General features: G+C 43.3%; 1 protein-coding gene across 1 annotated transcript in view; it reads left to right on the top strand.

Moving 5' to 3' along the window:
- The first annotated feature begins 258 nt into the window (after nucleotides 1-258).
- LOC129816858 (rho GTPase-activating protein 20-like) overlaps nucleotides 259-22,786 on the top strand; it is an 82,552-nt gene continuing 60,024 nt past the window's right edge. The window contains exon 1 of the mRNA XM_055871792.1: nucleotides 259-806. Within this exon, the coding sequence (XP_055727767.1) occupies nucleotides 696-806 (111 nt within the window). The 5' untranslated portion in view covers nucleotides 259-695. The remainder of the gene's footprint in view (nucleotides 807-22,786) is intronic.

Below are 22,786 nucleotides of genomic sequence, written 5' to 3'. Positions count from 1 at the left end.
CTCACATGCACAATCATCACCCCACCACTCTACTGACCAGATTGGGGTGGGGGACAGGGCAACGAAGGGCGGGGGCGACGAAGGGAGGGGGTGTTGGGGATTTGTGATGATTTTCTCCCTGCTTCCCTCCTTTTTAAAATCTGTATGGAGGATGCCCCAAACCCCACCCCTACCCCCTGAGCCCCTCCCCTATCCCCTCCCCCCTGGCCTGTGTGTGTGAGCAGATCTTCCACCTGACAGAATGCTGAGCTGAGAGGGACAGACAGAGCTAGCCTGTACAGAGGGCACAATGCCTGACTCACCCATCCACACTGGGGCTACTCTGGATGGGACAACATGCATGGAGCAGCCAGGAGAAAGCTAGGCCAGCCAAAGAGCGGAAAAGTGATTAGATTAGCCAGGCTTTCTCCATCTACAAATGGAAGACTGAGTAATACCGCTCAGCTTCAGATATCCTCTCTCTATCTGTTTGCTACCAGGACCTGAGGCAGCACCCAGACACTTGTTGATGTGAATGTGTGGGTAGGGCACGTCTGAGACCGAGAGGGAAGGAGAGAGGTGATAGGTGAGAAAGAGAACAAGAAGAGAGGAGGGATACAGAAGTCAAGTTAGACAGACTGAACCTCAAACTCGCTGAATCTCAACTCAGCGAGTTTGTCTATACACACAGAAACTCAGACATACACCCAGCGGCGATGCCACTGGGACAGAAAAAGTTTGACATGGAGCTATTACTGGGAGACGGCAGTCCTGAAGATCCCAAGAGGGACAGGTCTGGGAGCTGTGTAGAGTTCTACCAGGTTAAAGTGAGTCAAAAACAAGACTACCTTACCTTACCTAACTGTTATTTTCTACCCTCTGGACAAACTTGTTCATGCTTCGTAATGGGGTATAATTCAACAATGGTGGCAGGGGTCTTGGCAATGTGGGCTCAGGCATGTGTTTTTAGATGACGCGTGTCGTGAATAAGAAACCTGTTGATCCAGTGTGGCTCACTAGCTCTGGAATTTGTAGTGTTTCTTTTGGTTTAACATAGTTATCATGTGAAGTACTTTGTTCATTTCAGATAGATGGCTTTGGCTATCTTCTACCTATAGACTTGATGTCCATAACATCATGTCAGCCTCAATTAATATTTGGAGTGGCATATACATGTATCTTTGCCATACTGTAATATGTGGTTTTGTGTTCCTTGTGACAATCTGTGACCTTGCGATGTACACTCAGTGGCCAATTGATTAGAAACACCACCATGTTCACGAAAATGGTTCACTCCTACAGACACTAAGTCACGTGGCCATGGCTTGATATATAGAGCAGGCAGACAGGCATTAAGGCATTCAGTTACTGTTCGATTGAACGCTAGAATGAACAAAAGGAGTGACCTAAGTGACTTTGAGCGTGATATGATCGTCGGTGTCAGGCACGCATGTTCCAGTATCTCAGAAATGGCCGGCCTCCTGGGCTTTTCATGCACGACAGTGTCTAAGGTTTACTGAGAATGGTGTGACAACTCATTGATGAGAGAGGTCGAAAGAGACCGGCAAGAATCGTGCAAGCTAATAGGCAGGCCACAAACAGACAAATAACGGTGCAGTACAACAGTGGTGTGCAGAACGGCATAACGGAACGCACAACTCTTCGGTCCTTGTCACGGATGGGCTATTGCAGCAGACGACCACGCCGGGTTCCACTCCTATTAGCTAAAAACAAGAGGAAGTTGCTCCAGGGGCATGCCATCACCAACATAGGAAAATTGAGTGGAAAAACTTTGCCTGGTCTGACGAATCCCGGTTCCAGTTGCGTCATGCTAGTGGCAGAGTCAGGATTTGGCGTGAACAACATCCTGACTAGTGTCAACGGTACAGGCTGGTGGCGGTGTTGTAATGGTGTGGGGAATGTTTTCCTGGCATACGTTAGGTCCCTTGATGGGGTGGCAGGTGGTTAGAGCGATGGTCCAGTAACCGAAAGGTTGCTGGATTGAATCCCTGAGCTGACAAGGTAAAAATCTGTACCTAATAAACGGTCCGCTGAGTGTATATGACTATATGTACAGTATGTGACCGATTTGGTGCCGGTGCAGACATTTACCCAGAGCCCCATAACTATGGCGGTCTCTCTGATGGTAGTTCACAGGGTTACAGTAAAGCGTCAGCCGCCTTCAATTGTGCTTGGTAGCAGACGGTTAGGAGTGTGTGTGTGTGTGTGTGTGTGTGTGTGTGTGTGTGTGTGTGTGTGTGTGTGTGTGTGTGTGTGTGTGTGTGTGTGTGTGTGTGTAGAACCAGGGGGAATGCTGGTAATGAAACACGAGAGACCTATAATGTCAAAAGCATGCTGTAGAAGTTTTGGTTTGGAATGGATTAGCTATATATTGATACCATGTTAGTTCTAACAGTATAACACTGATCAGGAGTGTTGGGGGGCATAAAACAGGAACGTGCTATAGGTCTTCCATACGTTTTACATTCCAGTAAACATTTACTATAAAGTGTGGATTGCATGTGTTAATGCATGTGCCTTGTCTCTCTATCTTACACACACACACAGCCTAATGTGTGTACATAAACAAACACACACACACACACACACTACAAGCAAAGTGTATGGGGGGGTCCAATTGTTTCCATAATCAACAGGTGGCTAACACTAATACTGTAACAAATATTTCCCCTATATGGTAATTTTGTATCTCACCGTGGATTTACATTAGATCTCACTAGACATATTTTATTATCTCTCTTCAACATCAGATTTGCTACTTTTTGCTGTTAATAAGTATCCGCCCCTTTTTTAACATTTTCGCCTAAAATGACATACCCAAATCTAACTGCCTGTAGCTCAGGACCTGAAGCAATGACATGCATATTCTTGATACCAATTGAAAGGAAACACTAATGTAGGAGAATATAACACATTAGATCTGGTAAAAGATAATACAAAGAAAAAACCAACAGTTTTAAAATATTTTTTCTGTACCATCATCTTTCAATTACAAGAGAAAGGCCATAATGTATTATTCCAGCCCAGGTGCAATTTAGATTTTGGCCACTAGAAGGCAAACGTGTATGTGCAAAGTTTTATACTGATCCAATGAACCATTGTATTTCTGCTCAAAATGTTGTATAAAGACTGCCCAAATTTGCCTAATTGGTTTATTAATACATTTTCAACTTCATAACTGTGATCTCTCCTCAAACAATAGCATGGTATTCTTTCACTGTAATAGCTACTGTAAATTCGACATTGCAGTTAGCTTAAATTCTTGTTAATCTTTCTGCCAATATGAGATATGTCTATGTCCTGGGAAATGTTCTTGTTACTCACAACCTTCTGCTAATCGCATTAGCGCACATTAGCTCAACCGTCCCGCGGGTGGGACACCGATCTGTAGAGATCCTTAATTAACAGTAGGTATTCTTCAATTTAGTGTTTGTTGCCATTCAACGATAGACGACTTGTCCCCTCCCCCCTTATTTTTTAAAGGAACACAGTCCGGCTTTAAACGTGCTCTTGAAAGTTGAAATAGTAGAATGCACAAGGTGCAATTTCTAAATTGGGTAGTGCATTATCAGTTCCTCTTGTCATGTTAGTCATTGCATACCTTAGAGAGCTATTTATAACCGGTCAGAAATGTCCAGATCAAGTAGCCCATGTCAGCAAACTTTTTTTTAGCCCATAGATATTGTTGTAATTTTTAAGTCACTCAAATATCACATGAATACACATTAGGCATTGCAAAATGTATAGAATTGCAAGAAAATGTGCCTTAAAACTGCTAAATGTTCTTTGCACCCTATGACAAAATGTTTAGAATTGCAGAAAATAAGCTTAATGACCCTGTGTTTTCAGTTTAAGGAGGAGGGGAACGATGGAGGTATGGGAACAATGGAGGTATGGAGGGAAAATAGAGTTAATGATGAAATGGTCTCTGACAACTTTTGGACAACAACTTTGAGGACTCTGAGGATAGAGAGCGGATTAGAGAGTGGATAGAGGGAGTAGAGGGAGAGAGGGGCAAGAGGCTGGAGTGGGAGAGAATGGAGGGGGGGGGGGGGGTGGGAGAGGACCTCCCTCTGCTGTTCAACTGCCCTCACAGATGTCCTGAAGACAACACGAGTCAACATGACTACTTGTTGTGACACAGTCCACTGGAGAAATGGATAAAGAAGTAGAACGTCTGTGCTCCAGGCTGTCTCATACTATCCAGTCCAGTGATGGGCAACTTTAATTGGGGTGGGGGCCACAAAAAAATCTGAATTTATCATGAGGGGCCGCAGTTGCTTACGGGTCTGAGTGCCCACATCCACCCCCCACCTCACATTTTTGTGGCCGACCTCTTGACAGCGGAGATGAAAATAAATTAGAGTACATTTTGTGCAGTTCTACAAATTTTGAAATGAGTTGTAAAAAAAATGTTGCCGTTTGAAAGCAAGTTTGCTGCAATTCTACACATTTTGCCATGGGGCGGAGAGAAGATTCTGCAATTTTATAATAATTTTCATGCAATTCTACAAACTTGTCATGGGGTGGAGAGGAAAATTTGCTGTTTTACAGCTAATTCCCTGCAATTCTACACATTTTGCCATAGGATGTAGCGAAATGTTTACATTTTTAATATGATATCTGAGTGAGACTGACTATCAAAATCAATGGTGGCCCCTCGGCTGGTAATTCGACCATGATAAGTTTAGATAGTTTAGTGGCCAGCTAATTTAGCAATCTAAAAATGTTTTGCTGACATGGGCTAATTGACTATCAGTGACTGATATAACAGCAGAAAAACTGATGATGCACAACCAAATTTTGAAATTGCACCTTATGAATTCTACTATTCTAACTCGCAACACTAAATTGAGACCCAGAGTTGGGGTAGCAAATTACTGTTGCGAGCTGCCAGTTGCTCATCCCTGATCTAGTCAATTTTAGATCTTTCATTCTTTCTTTGCAACATGATCTAGAGGTCAGATTGAACAATTAGACACTGAAGAATGAGGAAGAGGGGTAAGATGTTTCTAACTGTGGTTTGGTTTCAATAGCTCACACAGTTGTCTTCTATATCTGTTCCTCTGGAAATATTACTCTGCGGCCGATGTCGGTGGGATTGTTTCCACATCGTAGTTTGAATGTTGTGAGCTAAGCTGCTTCAAGATGGCCAATTACATTAGCTGGTTTGAGTTGGGCTCTCTGGGTTGCTCCGCCTCCCAAGCCATCCATGAAGCAATTAGGTCATTAGGTTGGTTGGGCCACGGTGGCTTCTGCAACTGGGACTCCTGGCTGGGAAATACGGTAGTAAAAATAATAACAATTCTGTTTTAAGCATTAAACCTCCCGCTGTGTGAAACTTCCCTGGCCAGCCTAGAAGTTGCTTTGTAAGTTGCTTTGTATCGGGGTGCTTTGTGTCATGATGTCAATTCAATCTCTGAAAGCTAACATAACAGTGTCTCGATTTGACAAATAATCCCTGTACTGTGCCATGGTTTAATATTTGTTGGTTTTCCCCTTATCTTCTTAGTCATCTGATTGACACTGCAGATAAATCCTATGGTCAGTTCTTCTACTGACAGGCAAATTTAAAATGTACAGATATTGTGACAATGGTGCTAGTACGAACTCGGACCCACGCGCAGAGAAACACAGCAGGCAGAGGTATGGGTAAATCCAGAATATTTACTTAAGGTCTTCATAGCAAAACAACAAAGCAAGGGGACACGAGAACACTGAACAAAACATGAGACCTGAGCAGCTGGCCCAGTCCACAGAGGAACCTAAATAGTCATCCAGCAGGTGATCACAATAAGCCCAATCAGGGTCACCTGGATACTAGAAGGAACCCAAGGGTGCTCTCCAGTGGCAACCTCAGGTAGTACACTCAAGGGAGAACCTGACCTGTGACAGATATATCATGTGTCATCAGGGCAGCAGCACAGCCCCTTCGTGTCTTTCTCCGCCAGCGCCTCCTCAAAATAACTGTTCATGGCTGCAGTCTGTACCTGAGAGAGAATATAGCCCTCCTTTCGGAGGAATGGTACCGGACAGGAGGTCGATGGCCCTTTGTTTGCTGAAGACCTGACCCAAATCCCAGTAATCCCGAGGTACGTGGGAAAGGTCAGGCTTGTCATTCCCAGCCAGAGGAACAGGAGGATCGGAAGTCTCCAGACGAGCAGGACCGGAAAGCTGTGGAGAGAGTTGCTGGCAGGTGAACTGGCAGGAAGGATTCCATCCCAGAACTCTTCCCGAAGGCTAGTCAATTTGAGGATTATAGGTGGAAAGCCATGGATGTTCAAGAACCAGGAGAAGCTCAGGAGAGTCCACCAGATGTAACTGGATAAGATCCACATGGTCATCCAGAACTCGTAGCTGACTAGGCATGATGAGTTGCTTCACCTTCCCAGACCCTAGGGGTTGACCATCCAGCGCAGTGATTGACAACGGAATGTCCAGCTTAGTGAGTGGCAGCCTCTGTTGGCGAGCTAATGTGAGATCCAGAAAATAACCAGTAGCCCCAGAGTCTATGAAAGCAGGAATATCCAACTGTCCATTGTCCCACCGCAGGTTGGCCGGAAGCAAGGTGCGTAGGAGACTGCATCTGTATTTGCGTAGGAGACCGCAGGAGACTGTATCTGACTCTCCAGAGCGGAAAGTCTGCTGCCTCCCAATTGCATCAGCTCCTGTGAAGGAAATGAAGGAGAACCATAGCCGAATTGAGAACCCTGACGTGGTACAAGACAAGCAGGTCCAGCATACAGCAGTGGAACAACTGAAGAATCGACTCCCTCAGCGGGGCCGGAAACACTGGAGCCAACTAGGAACCCCTCTGTCCTCATGACGACGTTCCCGAAGTCGGTTGTCAATCTGGATGACCAGAACGATAAACCCCTCCAGAGTGTCAGGGTTGTCCCAGGAAGCCAGTTCGTCCTTGAGAACCTCGCTGAGTCCATTCAGAAAGACTGAGGGAAGTGCCTCTATATTCCAACCGCTCTCAACGGCGAGCGTCCGAAAGTTAATGGCGTAATCAGCTACGCTCCGGCTGCCCTGCCGAATCGCAATGAGTCTTTGAGCAGCGTTCCTGCCACTGATGGGGTGATCAAAAACCCTCATCTCCTGGGTGAAGCTTTGCCAATTTAAACAAATGTCTGATTGCTGCTCCCAGATAGCCATGGCCCAGGCCAGATTACGTCCTGAGAGCAAGGAGATGACATATGGCACTCTGGAACGCTCGGTGGGAAAGGTTGATGGCCCGAAGGCCAGCGAACATTGGAGCAGGAACCCACGACACCTCCCAGGATGCCCCTCATAGCGCTCCGGTGCTGGGAGATGAGGCTCCCGAGGGGAGGAAGATGATGAGCTGGTAGGAAGTGGAGAGTTAGAAACCACCACAGGTGCAGCAGCAATTACTCCTGTCTGTCCCGTCTGCAGAGTGTACACAAGAGTTCCTAAATCCTCCGACAATGTCTTCAGCCGCGCCTCGTGGCGACCAATCACTGTTCCATGGTGAGTGAGAGCCGACCGTAAGTGGTGGAGCTTGGTGTGTCCCTCGGACAATGGAGAAATCTCTGCTCCATCCATTTTGTGGCTCAGGTCTACTGTGACAATGGTGCTAGTACGAACTTGGACCCAGGTGCAGAGAAACACAGCATGCACAGGTAAGGGTAAATCCAGAATATTTACTTAAGGTCTTCACAGCAAAGCAAGGGCACATGAGAACACTGAACAAAACATGAGACTGAGCAACTGGCCCAGTCCACAGAGGAACCTAAATAGTCATCCAGCAGGTGATCCCAATAATCCCAATCAGGATCACCTGGATACTAGAAGTAACCCAAGGGTGCCCTCCTGTGGCAACCTCAGGTAGTACACTCAAGGGAGAACCTGACCTGTGACAGATATATCATGTGTCGTCAGGGCAGCAGCACAGTCCCTTCGTGTCTTTCTCTGGAGAGAAGTGACAGAAAGCATTCCCTCGTCTCACATCCAGACACAAGATAACATACACACCATCACACCAAAGAAAGAGATAATTACATTTATTTGGTTAATACCTCCTCTCTCATCTCCCTCTTTCTTCTGTCTTTTCATTTCTTCAATGTTATGAGAGGTAGGTGGTGTAAATAACTTAATGGAAGAAGTCTTACCAGACTTGATACACATTAATCAAACAGGGTTTATTAAAAATAGAAGCTTTCAAAAAAATACAAGAACATTTTCAGTATAATACAATATGCAAAAAAACTAGATGTAGATTTATCAATAATTGCCGTTGATGCCGAAACAGCTTTTTATAGTCTTGAATGGCCTTTTCTATTCAAAACGTTGGAAGCCTTCAACTTTTCAGCTGAAATAATAGATTTCATAAAAATATTATATAAATATCCTTAAGCAAAAATACACAAATAATATGTTATCTGATGAATTTGCTTTAGAAAGGGGCACAAGACAGGGATGTCCTAGTTTCAGAACACTCTAAAATCGCAGGATATTAAATGTACATGGAAAAAATGTAAATAATGGCAACACAAATTTTTTTTTTTAAAGGAACACAGTCCGGCTTTAAACGTGCTCTTGAAAGTTGAAATAGTAGAATGCACAAGGTGCAATTTCTAAATTGGGTAGTGCATTATCAGTTCCTCTTGTCATGTTAGTCATTGCATACCTTAGAGAGCTATTTATAACCGGTCAGAAATGTCCAGATCAAGTAGCCCATGTCAGCAAACTTTTTTTTAGCCCATAGATATTGTTGTAATTTTTAAGTCACTCAAATATCACATGAATACACATTAGGCATTGCAAAATGTATAGAATTGCAAGAAAATGTGCCTTAAAACTGCTAAATGTTCTTTGCACCCTATGACAAAATGTTTAGAATTGCAGAAAATAAGCTTAATGACCCTGTGTTTTCAGTTTAAGGAGGAGGGGAACGATGGAGGTATGGGAACAATGGAGGTATGGAGGGAAAATAGAGTTAATGATGAAATGGGCTCTGACAACTTTTGGACAACAACTTTGAGGACTCTGAGGATAGAGAGCGGATTAGAGAGTGGATAGAGGGAGTAGAGGGAGAGAGGGGCAAGAGGCTGGAGTGGGAGAGAATGGAGGGGGGGGGGGGTGGGAGAGGACCTCCCTCTGCTGTTCAACTGCCCTCACAGATGTCCTGAAGACAACACGAGTCAACATGACTACTTGTTGTGACACAGTCCACTGGAGAAATGGATAAAGAAGTAGAACGTCTGTGCTCCAGGCTGTCTCATACTATCCAGTCCAGTGATGGGCAACTTTAATTGGGGTGGGGGCCACAAAAAAATCTGAATTTATCATGAGGGGCCGCAGTTGCTTACGGGTCTGAGTGCCCACATCCACCCCCCACCTCACATTTTTGTGGCCGACCTCTTGACAGCGGAGATGAAAATAAATTAGAGTACATTTTGTGCAGTTCTACAAATTTTGAAATGAGTTGTAAAAAAAATGTTGCCGTTTGAAAGCAAGTTTGCTGCAATTCTACACATTTTGCCATGGGGCGGAGAGAAGATTCTGCAATTTTATAATAATTTTCATGCAATTCTACAAACTTGTCATGGGGTGGAGAGGAAAATTTGCTGTTTTACAGCTAATTCCCTGCAATTCTACACATTTTGCCATAGGATGTAGCGAAATGTTTACATTTTTAATATGATATCTGAGTGAGACTGACTATCAAAATCAATGGTGGCCCCTCTTACCAGACTTGATACACATTAATCAAACAGGGTTTATTAAAAATAGAAGCTTTCAAAAAAATACAAGAACATTTTCAGTATAATACAATATGCAAAAAAACTAGATGTAGATTTATCAATAATTGCCGTTGATGCCGAAACAGCTTTTTATAGTCTTGAATGGCCTTTTCTATTCAAAACGTTGGAAGCCTTCAACTTTTCAGCTGAAATAATAGATTTCATAAAAATATTATATAAATATCCTTAAGCAAAAATACACAAATAATATGTTATCTGATGAATTTGCTTTAGAAAGGGGCACAAGACAGGGATGTCCTAGTTTCAGAACACTCTAAAATCGCAGGATATTAAATGTACATGGAAAAAATGTAAATAATGGCAACACAAAAAATAAATAGAATAACTCATGATCTACAGCTATTCTTTAAGTGGACCACAAAAATATTAAATACTTAGAATGCTTAATAAGTGACAACAAACAACATGAATAAAGATAACTTTATCCCATTACACAACAATATGAACGCAGATCTAATTAAATGGAACAATCTTTCCATAAATCTTACAGGTAGAATGGACCTAAGCACAGGCTAGATTTCTAAAAACATGTTTTCACTTTGTCATTATGGGTTATTGTGTGTAGATGGGAGATTTTTTTTTTTATGTCGAGGAGAATGAATACTTTCTGAAGGCACTGTATGTGTCTCTTGTCTCCTATATGTGACATGGATTTCTGTCATTACTTTTATCTGATAGGAATTTGAGCACTGTGAAGCCTATCAACCGGCTGCATTTTCACTTTATCATCACTACATGATAACAGAGAGCACATAGTCTTTCCACAAGTCCGTCTCATCTGTTGAGGGAGGCAGAGATAGACTGAGGGGAGGGAGGGAAAGAAACCCTGCTTCTCTTTTGAAAGAGAATATGGAGAGAAACATAGGGGCCTCCCTCTGATTATTAGAGCTATTTTTAGCATGTGAAGGTTAGTTATGTCGCTCCATTATTTCTCCTCAGGACCAGTTTTCCTGCAATGGCAACAAAAGATTTCATTAAATGTGGATGTTTAGAACTTCTCGTGTCTGTGTGTGTGTGTGTGTGTGTGTGTGTGTGTGTGTGTGTGTGTGTGTGTGTGTGTGTGTGTGTGTGTGTGTGTGTGTGTGTGTGTGTGTGTGTGTGTGTGTGTGTGCGTGCACGCAAGCATTAGCGTGCGTGTTTTTGGCATGAGTCCCACTAATAAATATAACTGTCCATTAGTCTCTCTTGTGACCATCTTCAAAGAGTCCCACTGTTAGATTTCACCAGCCCACACATAAAGGCAGAGAGAGGTTGGACTCACTCTATGGAGTTGAACTAATACTACCTGACTCCTACAAGAATCAAACGTGACATACAGTACCAGTCAAAAGTTTGGACACAGCTACTCATTCAAGTGTTTTTCTATTTTCTACATTGTAGAATAATAAGGAAGACATAAAAACTATGAAATAACACATGGAATCATGTAGTAACCAAAGAAGTGTTAAACAAATCTGAATATATTTTATATTTGAGATTCTTCAAAGTAGCCACCCTTTGCCTTGATGACAGCTTTGCACACTCTTGGCATTCTCTCAACCAGCTTCATGAGGTAGTCACCTGGAATGCATTTCAATTAACAGGTGTGCTTTGTTAAAAGTTCATTTGTGGAATATCTTTCCTTCTTAATGCGTTTGAGCCAATCAGTTGTGTTGTGACAAGGTATGGGTGGTATACAGAAGATAGCCCTATTTGGTAAAAGACCAAGTCCATATTATGGCAAGAACAGCTCAAATAAGCAAATGACAGTCCATCATTGACTAAACTTCATGTCTTAAGGTAATCAGGAAAATTTCAAGAACTCTTCAAGTGCAGTCACAAAAACCATCAAGCTCTATAATGAAACTGGCTCTCATGAGGACCGCCACAGGAAAGGAAGACCCAGAGTTACCTCTGCTGCAGAGGATCATTTCATTAGAGTTACCAGCCTCAGAAATTGCAGCCCAAATATATGCTTCAGAGTTCAAGCAACAGACACATCTCAATATCAACTAATCAGAGGTGACCGCGTGAATCAGGCTTTCATGGTTGAATTGCTCCAAAGAAACAACTACTGAAAGGCAACAATAATAAGAAGAGACTTGCTTGCCCAAAGAAACACGAGTAATGGACATTAGACCGGTGGAAATCTGTAATTTGGACCGATGAGTCCAAATTTGAGATTTTTGGTTCCAACCGCCGTGTCTTTGTGAGACGCAGAGTAGGTGAACGCATAATCTATCTTAACCAAATTAACCCGACCTCAACCCAATTGAGATGGTTTGGGATCAGTTGGACCGCAGAGTGAAGGAAAAGCAGCCAACAAGTGCTCAGCATATGTGGGAACTCCTTCAAGACTGTTGGAAAAGCACTCCAGATTAAAACTTCTTGTCAATAGGGGGGCGCCATTTCGACTTTGTAAAAATTCGTTCCCAAATTAAACTGCCTCGTACTCAATTCTTGCTCATACAATATGCATATTATTATTACTATTGGATAGAAATCACTCTCTAGTTTCTAAAACCGTTTGAATTATATCTGTGAGTAAAACAGAACTCAAGTTGCAGCTAACTTCCTGTCAGGAAGTGAGAAATCTGAAATGGATGCTCTGTTCCAGGGTCAGTTTCTTAAATTGCATGTAATCTATGAGTCGACATGCACTGCATACGATTTCCCCTAGATGTCAGTAAGCAGTGAGAATTGGAATGGTGTTGCTAGGCAGATCTGAGGCCATTTAAAGGCTCTTGGAACCGGGGGTGCGCTCTTTTCAACGTTCGTCATGGCGCAAGACAGACCTCAGGATGGCATTCTGAAAAGCTCTCGTTATAGGCCTTAGATATATCCGGCTCTGATTTTATTCGATATAGGTGTTAAAGACATCATAATGTAGTTATTTTAAACCGAGTTATATCAGTTTATATCAGTATATTGCGATTTTCGGATATTTCTTTGTGCTGCGTTATGAAGAGTTGGGCACGTCTGGGCCACATAGCTAATGTTTGCTGCTAATTCCTAAGTTGAAGACAAATCTACAACCGAGCAACGATGATTCTGGACAAAGGACCACTTGCACAAGATTCTGATGGAAGCTCATCAAAAAGTAAGAACTATTTATGATGTTAATTCGTTGTTCTGTTGAAAAATGTAAAACTATTATTCCGCCATTAATTTCGGTGCGGTCTCTCTTTAGCGCACGCTGTATGTCGTAGTAACGTTAATTTTAAAAATCTAACACAGCGGTTGCATTAAGAACTAATGTATCTTTCATTTGCTGTCCAACCTGTATTTTTTAGTCAAGTTTATGATTAGTTACTGATTAGATTAGGTGCTTTTTATGATGAGTATTTAGGTAATTCACGTTGCTCTCTGTAGTTATTCTAGTTGCTTTAGTGAGAGTTGTGATGGTGGCTGCAATGTAAAACTATGATTTATACCTGAAATATGCACATTTTTCGAACAAAACATATGCTATACAATAAATATGTTATCAGACTGTCATCTGATGAAGTTGTTTCTTGGTTAGTGACTATTTATATCTTTATTTGGTCGAATTTGTGATAGCTACCTATGCAGGAAAAAAATGGTGGGAAAAAAAGTTGTGTCTTTTGCAATGGTGGTTAGCTAATAGAAATACATATTGTGTCTTCCCTGTAAAACGTTTTAAAAATCAGAAATGATGGCTGGATTCACAAGATGTGTATCTTTCATTTGGTGTCTTGGACTTGTGATTTCATGAACATTTTATTATATTATATCCCTGTGGCTTTAGGCTAGGCTATGCTAGTCAGCTTTTTTGATGGGGGGGATCCCGGATCCGGGTTTGTGACTCGTCAGAGGCTGTTTGAGAGAATGCTAAGAGTGTGCAAAGCTGTCATCAAGGCAAAGGGAGGGTACTATATTTTGATTTGTTTAACACTTTTTTTTTGGTTACTACATGATTATATATGTGTAATTTCATAGTTTTGATGTCTTCACTGTTATTTTACAATGTAGAAAATAGTAAAAATAAAGAAAAATCCTTGAATGAGTAGGTGTGTCCAAACTTTTGACTGGTCTGTATATGAGAGACCCATTCATGCCCATCAGAACCCAAATACATCTGTGTAGGCTTTTAGGTGCTACGGTCTCTTCTGCTCACACCCACATAAAATTAATCTGCAGCACCAAAGGCAACACACTCACACATTCGAAACGCAAAGAAAGACACATCTTGTATTCATATTCCATGGTGCTCTGAGTGAATCCATCTCAAATTCCCACTCTATCTTTTCTTAACTGATAAACAAGGGATATCACCACCTCTTAAGTCTTCCCAGAAGCTGTAGCAGGTTGCTCTTTGGAAGCAGAAGCTCCTTTTCTGAAACCAAACCTTTTGATCCATCCAACAAGAGCATTACTAATCTTTGACCCTACTGATAGACACATTGATTACAGTGCTAACTGTAACAAACAAACGCAACACAGTCAATGGACAATCAAATAAAGAATAATTCATTATAAAAAATAAAAATAAATAACGTCTGGCACTCTTCAGTCATTGGGGTTTTTCTTATCTCTCGTGGACACACTATGTAAACATACAGTATACATGTCATGATACAACTGGATGCGTGAGCTAACGAGTAGCATTATTTCCGGTACTTTGGACAAATCATGATTTCGCAGGTGTGTTAGCATCTTTCAAATTTTGGAAGGGGAGGGGACATTTGGCCCATAGACTTGCCCGCAACTTGCAAAAAGAGGGGATGGAGCTATTTGTTCCGGTTCTGATCCTCATTCTCTCTCTTCTCTTAAAACCTTTCTGGCGCAGGCATTCCGCTAGCGACCCACCTCGACAACATCTGTTGAAATTGCAGAGGGCGAAATTCAAATTACAGAAATAGTCATATTTAACATTCATGAAAATACAAGTGTCATACATCAGAAAAAGGCTTCACTTCTTGTTAACCTTTTATGGCTGCAGGCCGGTGTCGGGCTCAATATGACAACAGCCCGTCCAAGTGCAGGGCGCGAAATTCAAAATATATTTTTTAGAAATATTTAACTTTCACACATTAACAAGTCCAATACAGCAAATGAAAGATAAACATCTTGTGAATCCAGCCAACATGTCTGTAACGGCTCTCTTTCGCTGAGTGAGTTGACCAAGGCGCAGCGGGTTGTGAATACATAATGAACTTTATTTAACAAGACGAAACTAAACACACGAAGAACACTTGAATAATTTTACAAAACAACAAAACGAACTAGACAGACCTAAACTATGAACTTACATGAAACGAGGAACACATAAACAGGAACGACCGAACGAACGAGACGAGACCAAATGACCACCCTCCAACTAAAACCACCTAAATGAAGGGGCAGCACCGGGATAAGGGGCAGCACCGGGATAAGGGGCAGCACCGGGATAAGGGGCAGCACCGGGATAAGGGGCAGCACCGGGATAAGGGGCAGCACCGGGATAAGGGGCAGGTCCTGGCTGAGGGACTCTGGCAGGTCCGGGCTGAGGGACTCTGGCAGGTCCGGGCTGAGGGACTCTGGCAGGTTCGGGCTGAGGGACTCTGGCAGGTCCGGGCTGAGGGACTCTGGCAGGTCCGGGCTGAGGGACTCTGGCAGGTCCGGGCTGAGTGGCAGCTCATGACTGTAGGGCAGCTCATGACTGTAGGGCAGCTCATGACTGTAGGGCAGCTCATGACTGTAGGGCAGCTCATGACTGTAGGGCAGCTCATGACTGTAAGGCAGCTCATGACTGTAGGGCAGCTCATGACTGTAGGGCAGCTCATGACTGGATGGCAGCTCATGACTGGAGGGCAGCTCATGACCGGAGGGCAGCTCTGGCAGCTCCTGACTGGCTGGCGTCTCTGGCAGCTCCTGACTGGCTGGGGTCTCTGGCAGCTCCTGACTGGCTGGCGTCTCTGGCAGCTCCTGACTGGCTGGCGTCTCTGGCAGCTCCTGACTGGCCGGCGGCTCTGGCAGCTCCTGACTGGCTGGCGGCTCTGGCAGCTCCTGACTGACGGACGGCTCTAGCGGCTCCTGACTGACGGACGGCTCTAATGGCTCGGGACAGACGGGCGGCTCTAATGGCTCGTGGCAGACGGATGGCTCAGAAGGCGCTGGGCAGACAGATGGCTCAGAAGGCGCTGGGCAGACAGATGGCTCAGACGGCGCTGGGCAGACAGATGGCTCAGACGGCGCTGGGCAGACAGATGGCTCAGACGGCGCTGGGCAGACAGATGGCTCAGACGGCGCTGGGCAGACAGATGGCTCAGACGGAGCTGGGCAGACAGGCAGTGCAGAAGGCGTTGGGCAGACGGCCGACTCTGCCCTGCTGAGGCGCACAGTAGGCCTGGTGCGTGGTGCCGGAACTGGAGGTACCGGGATGACGGCACGCACTTCAAGGCTAGTGCGGGGAGCAGGGACAGGGCACACTGACCTCTCGAAGCGCACTATAGGCCTGGTGCGTGGTACCGGAACTGGAGGTACCGGGCTGAGGGCACGCACCTCAGGGCGAGTGCGGGGAGAAGGAACAGTGCTTACAGGGCTCTGGAGACGCACAGATGGCTTAGTGCGTGGTGCCGGAACTGGAGGCACTGGGCTGGAGACACGCACCATAGGGAGAGTGCGTGGAGGAGGAACAGGGCTCTTAAAACGCACTGGAAGCCTGGTGCGTGGTGTAGGCACTGGTGGTACTGGGCTGGGGCGAGGAGGTAGCGCCGGAAATACCGGACCGTGTAGGCGTACTGGCTCCCTTGAGCACTGAGCCTGCCCAACCTTACCTGGTTGCATGCTCCCCGTAGCCCGTCCAGTGCGGGGAGGTGGAATAACCCGCACCGGGCTATGTAGGCGAACCGGGGACACCATGCGTAAGGCTGGTGCCATGTAAGCCGGCCCAAGGAGACGTACTGGTGGCCAGATATGTAGAGCCGGCTTCATGGCACTTGGCTCAATGCTCAAACTAGCTCTACCAGTGCGGGGAGGTGGAATAACCCGCACCGGGCTATGTACACGTACAGGAGACACCGTGCGCTCTACTGCGTAACATGGTGTCTGCCCGTACTCCCGCTCTCCACGGTTAGCCTGGGAAGTGGGCGCAGGTCTCCTACCTGCCCTCGGCCCACCACCTCTTAGGCCCCCCCCCCAAGAAATTTTTGGGTGGTACTCACGGGCTTTTCGGGCTTCCGTGCTAGACCGTCCCCTCATAACTCCCTTCTCCGTTCCCTTCTCCGGTTGCCTCTGCTCTCCTCAGTGCCTCCAGCTGTTCCCATGGGAGGCGATCCCTTCCAGCCAGGATCTCCTCCCATGTGTAGCAACCTTTCCCGTCCAAAACATCCTCCCAAGTCCATTCCTCCTTCTTGCGCTGCTGCTGTCGTTGCTGTCCGTTAACCCGCTGCTTGATCTGGGTTTGGTGGGTGATTCTGTAACGGCTCTCTTTCGCTGAGTGAGTTGACCAAGGCGCAGCGGGTTGTGAATACATAATGAACTTTATTTAACAAGACGAAACTAAAAACACGAAGAACACTTGAATAATTTTACAAAACAACAAAACGAACTAGACAGACCTAAACTATGAACTTACATGAAACGAGGAACACATAAACAGGAACGACCGAACGAACGAGACGAGACAGTACCGTGTGGTGCAACAAACACAGACACAGTGACAATCACCCACAAACAAACAGTGAGAACACCCTACCTTAATATGACTCTCAATTAGAGGAAAACGCAAAACACCTGCCTCTAATCAAGAGCCATACCAGGCAACCCAAAACCAACATAGAAACGGAAAACATAGACTGCCCACCCAAAACTCACGCCCTGACCATCACACACATAAAAAACAACAGAAAACAGGTCAGGAACGTGACAATGTCCGATTTTAAAAAATGTTTTACAGCGAAAACACCACGTATATTTATGTTAGCTCACCAACAACATTTTTCACAGCACAGGTAGCATGCACAAAACCAACCAAACTAACCAAGAACCAACCAAACTAACCAAGAAACAACTTCATCAGATGACAGTCTTATAACATGTTATACAATAAATCTATGTTTTGTTCGAAAAATGTGCATATTTGAGGTATAAATCATAGTTTTACATTGCAGCTACAATCGGAAATAGCACCGAAGCAGCTAGAACAATTACAGAGACCAAATTGAAATACCTAAATACTCATCATAAAACATTTATGAAAAATACATGGTGTACAGCAAATGAAAGACAGGCATCTTGTGAATCCAGCCAATATTTCCGATTCTTTAAGTGTTTTACAGCGAAAACACAATATAGCATTATATTAGCTTACCACAATAGCCAAAAACACAACCCATTTATCAGCAGCAAAAGTTAGCGATCGCAAGAAAACAGCAAAAGATATATAATTTTTAACTAACCTGGACAAACTTCATCAGATGACAGTCCTATAACATCAGGTTATACAATACACTTATGTTTTGTTCGAAAATGTGCATATTTAGAGCTGAAATCCGTGGTTATACATTGTGAAAACTTAGCATCTTTTTCCCAGAATGTCCGGATATATTTCTGACACTCACCTATTCTGACCAAATAACTAATCATAAACGTTACTAAAAAATACTTGTTGTACAGCAAATGATAGATACACTAGTTCTTAATGCAATCGCCATGTTAGAATTCTAAAAATAACTTCATTACGACATACAGCTTACGTTATAGCGACACAGCGCCAAAACTCAAGGCAGAAAACACAACAACACATTTTCGACAGAAATAGGAAATAACATCATAAATGGGTCCTACTTTGGTTGAGCTTCCATCAGAATCTTGTACAAGTGGTCCTTTGTCCAGAACAATCGTTGCTTGGATTTCGAATGTCCTTTTTCCCTCTCGAATTTGCAAGCAAAACTTGCCAAGTGGCGCGAACCTGTCCATCGTCAGCAAACGCAGAGAACGGAACACGCCAAAACTCCCGAAAAAATGTAAATAATCTGATTAAACTATATTGAAAAAACATACTTTACGATGATATTGTCACATTTGTCACAAGCCGGAGATATTTGCCGTCTATAACAAAAGCTTTTCAGAAGCCAATGCGGAAGTCCTTTCCGCGTCTTCCTGAGCAAAGGAAATTGGGGTCCTGTCATTCCAAGCTCTCTCTTTTGACCATAGAAAGAGTTAGAGACCCCATTTCACCACTCACAGCCTATTGACATCTAGTGGAAGGCATATGAAGTGCATGTATACTAATAGATTTCAAGCAAACGATTAGGGAGGCCCTGGAACAGAGCCTCGATTTCAGATTTTTCACTTTCTGACAGGAAGTTTGCTGCAAAATGAGTTCTGTTTTACTCACAGATATAATTCAAACGGTTTCAGAAACTTGAGAGTGTTTTCTATCCAATAGTAATAATAATATGCATATTGTACGAGCAAGAATTGAGTACGAGGCCGTTTGAAATGGGCACCTTAAATCCAAGCTACTCAATACTGCCCCTGCAGACATAAGAAGTTAATCCAGCCGCTGTGTCAGATTTCAAAAAGGCTTTAAGGCGAAAGCATACCATTCGATTATCTGAGGACAGCGCCCCACACACAAAAGCATTAAAAACATTTTTCAACCAGGCAGGTGCGCCACGAAAGTCAGAAATAGCGATAAAATAAATGCCTTACCTCTGAAGATCATCTTCTGTTGGCACTCCAAAAGGTCCCAGCCACATCACAAATGGTCCTTTTGTTCGATAAAGTCCTTCTTTATATCCCCAAAAACTCAGTTTAGCTGGTGCGCTTCCTTCAATAATCCACCGGTTTCCCTCCTTCAAAATGCATACAAAATGAATCCCAAACGCTACCAATAAACTTCTCCAAACAAGTCAAACAACGTTTATAATCAAACTTCAGGTACCCTAATATGTAAATAAACAATACAATTTAAGACGGAGAATCGTTATTGTTTTTACCGGAGATAAACAACAAAGAACGCGCTCTCATCCACGCGCATGAAAACACTACAGCCGAAATGGGAGCAACTTAGAAAAACTACAAATTCTAGCTAATTTTTCCAAAAACAAGCCTGAAACTCTTTCTAAAGACTGTTGACATCTAGTGGAACTCATTGGAACTGCAATCTTGGAGGTTTTTCCTTCATATTAAACATGACAGCCATTGGAAACAGTGGTGGGCTGAATATTTGTTTTTTTCCAGATGGTTTGACCTCGGGTTTTTGCCTGCCATATGAGTTCTGTTATACACACAGACATTATTTTAACAGTTTTAGAAACTTTAGAGTGTTTTCTGTCCAATATGCATGTCCTAGCTTCTGGGCCTGAGTAACAGGCAGTTTACTTACGCTTTTCATCCAGACATTAAAATACTGCCCCCTAGCCCAAAGTTATGGACCCAGAACTTAATCGAGCATCTGACCAATTACACAAGACTTTAGTTCTGGGTTAACCAAGATTAGGGATTTTCTAACCTAACGTAACAGTCTTGACGAGAAGATAAAAAACAGTTGGGAGGTTCTCTTCTGCACTCTTCAACCAATTCAGTAAATGTGGAGGAGGAGTTAAGATGGAGTGTCGCCTTGTTAATGCCCAAAAGCAGAAGTTCAACTACTAAATTCAACTACATGAAAAGATGAAAAGATGATGATGTTCTGACATTTAAAGCATACAACATTTTTGAAATTTCACATACTATTAAACATTCTGTTTTTGCATACGCCACAAAAGCATACTCAATTTTCTATATTTCATATACCAAAAACATTCTGTTTTCGCATACCCAAAATGCAAACTATTTAGAAGGCATGTACGGGTAATCGGACACGGCTACTCTTCTCACTCCACACATTCATGTCTGTTTCAAACACTCATGTGGCCTACATCCCTTTTTTAAACCTCTGTCCAGTGGCAGCCGCTGATTGGTTGGTTGGAGTTGTCAACAAAGCAGCATGACAGAAATATGATGGCAAGTTTTCGAACTTGTTATCTATAGTTTCTTTATATAAAGCGATCTGTTCATTTGAACAACTGAATAAATAAATCTATTTCACTTTTGCATGTCATAAACTGAATGCTCACTGCTGCACATGCTGCCACTGTTTTGAACAGATTAGATTATACTATTTAGAATGAGCAGCCAGCTCACATCACAAATGAATGAGTGCCAAAGGTAGAGCTCAACAAGCATGCAGATGCAATAAGTGAAAACACATTACTTAACTGGGGATAGCTAGCTAACATAATGTCACAAAGCATGATGCGCTAGCCAAGTAACTTTCCTTCTGAAACTATTTCCAAGTTAGTCAGATATTAGTTTAGAAAGACTTGAAATTGGCATGGCAGCTAACTAGCTAGCAAGCTATCAAAGGTACACTACCGTTCAAAAGTTTGGGGTCACTTAGAAATGTCCTTGTTTTTGAAAGAAAGCACATTTTCGGTCTATTAAAATAACATCAAATTGATCAGAAATACAGTGTAGACATTGTTAATGTTGTAAATGACTTGTAGCTGGAAATGTCAGATTTTTTAAGGAATATCTATATAGGTGTACAGAGGCCTATTATCAGCAACCATCACTCCTGTGTTCCAATGACACGTTGTGTTAGCTAATCCAAGTTTATCATTTTAAAAGGATAATTGATCATTAGACAACCCTTTTGCAATTATGTTAGCACAGCTGAAAACTGTTGTCCTGGTTAATGAAACAATAAAATTGGTCTTCTTTAGACTAGTTGAGTATCTGGAGCATCAGCATTTGTGGGTTTAATTACAGGCTCAAAATGGCCAGAAACAAAGACCTTCTTCTGAAACTTATCAGTCTATTCTTGTTCTGAGAAATAAAGGCTGTTCCATGCGAGAAATTGCCAAGAAACTGAAGATCTCGTACAACACTGTGTCCTACTCCCTTCACAGAATAGAGCAAACTGGCTCTAACCAGAATAGAAAGAGGAGTGGGAGGCCCCGGTGCACAACTGAGCAAGAGGACAAGTACATTAGAGTGTCTAGTTTGAGAAACAGATTCCTCACAAGTCCTCAACTGGCAGCTTCATTAAATAGTACCCGCAAAACACCAGTCTCAACGTCAACAGTGAGGAGGCGACTCCGGGATGCTGGCCTTCTAGGCAGAGTTGCAAAGAAAAAGCTATATCTCAGACTGGTCAATAAAAATAAAAGATTAAGATGGACAAAAGAACACAGACACTGGACAGAGGAAGATTGGAAAAAAGTGTTATGGACAGACCAATCTAAGTTTGAGGTGTTCGGATCACAAAGAAGAACATTCATGAGAAGGAGAAAACAACATGAAAATATGCTGGAAGAGTGATTGACGCCATCTGTCAAGCATGGTGGAGGCAATGTGATGGTATGGGCGTGCTTTGGTGGTGGTAAAGTGGGAGATTTGTACAAGGTGAAAGGAATCTTGAAGAAAGAAGGCTATCACTCCATTTTGCAATGCCATGCCATACCCTGTGGATGGCGTTTAATTGGAGCCAATTTCCTCCTACAACAGGACAACGACCCAAAGCACAGCTTCAAACTATGCAATAACTATTTAAGGAAGAAGCAGTCAGCTGGTATTCTGTCTATAATGGAGTGTCCAGCACAGTCACCGAATTTCAACCCTATTGAGCTGTTGTGGGAGCAGCTGGACCATATGGTACGTAAGAAGCGCCCAACTTGTGGGAGGTGCTTCAGGAAGCATGGGGTGAAATCTCTTCAGATTACCTCAACAAATTGACAACTAGAATGCTGCAAGTGGAGGATTCTTTGACGAAAGCAAAGTTTGAAGGACACAATTATTTTTTTAAATAAAAATCATTATTTATAACTTTGTCAACATCTTGACTATATTCATTTTGCAACTCATTTCATGTATGTTTTCATGGAAAACAAAGACATTTCTAAGTGACCCCGAACTTTTAAACGGTAGTGTAGATAACTGGTTAATTTGACCCAGGGCCTCCCGGGTGGCGCAGTGGTCTAGGGCACTGCATCGCAGTGCTAACTGCGCCACCAGAGTCTCTGGGT

The sequence above is a fragment of the Salvelinus fontinalis genome, chromosome 19 (genome assembly GCF_029448725.1).
Source record: "Salvelinus fontinalis isolate EN_2023a chromosome 19, ASM2944872v1, whole genome shotgun sequence".
NCBI lineage: Eukaryota > Metazoa > Chordata > Actinopteri > Salmoniformes > Salmonidae > Salvelinus > Salvelinus fontinalis.
Note: the sequence above shows the minus strand (reverse complement) of the source record. Positions and strands in the feature narration are given on the sequence as shown.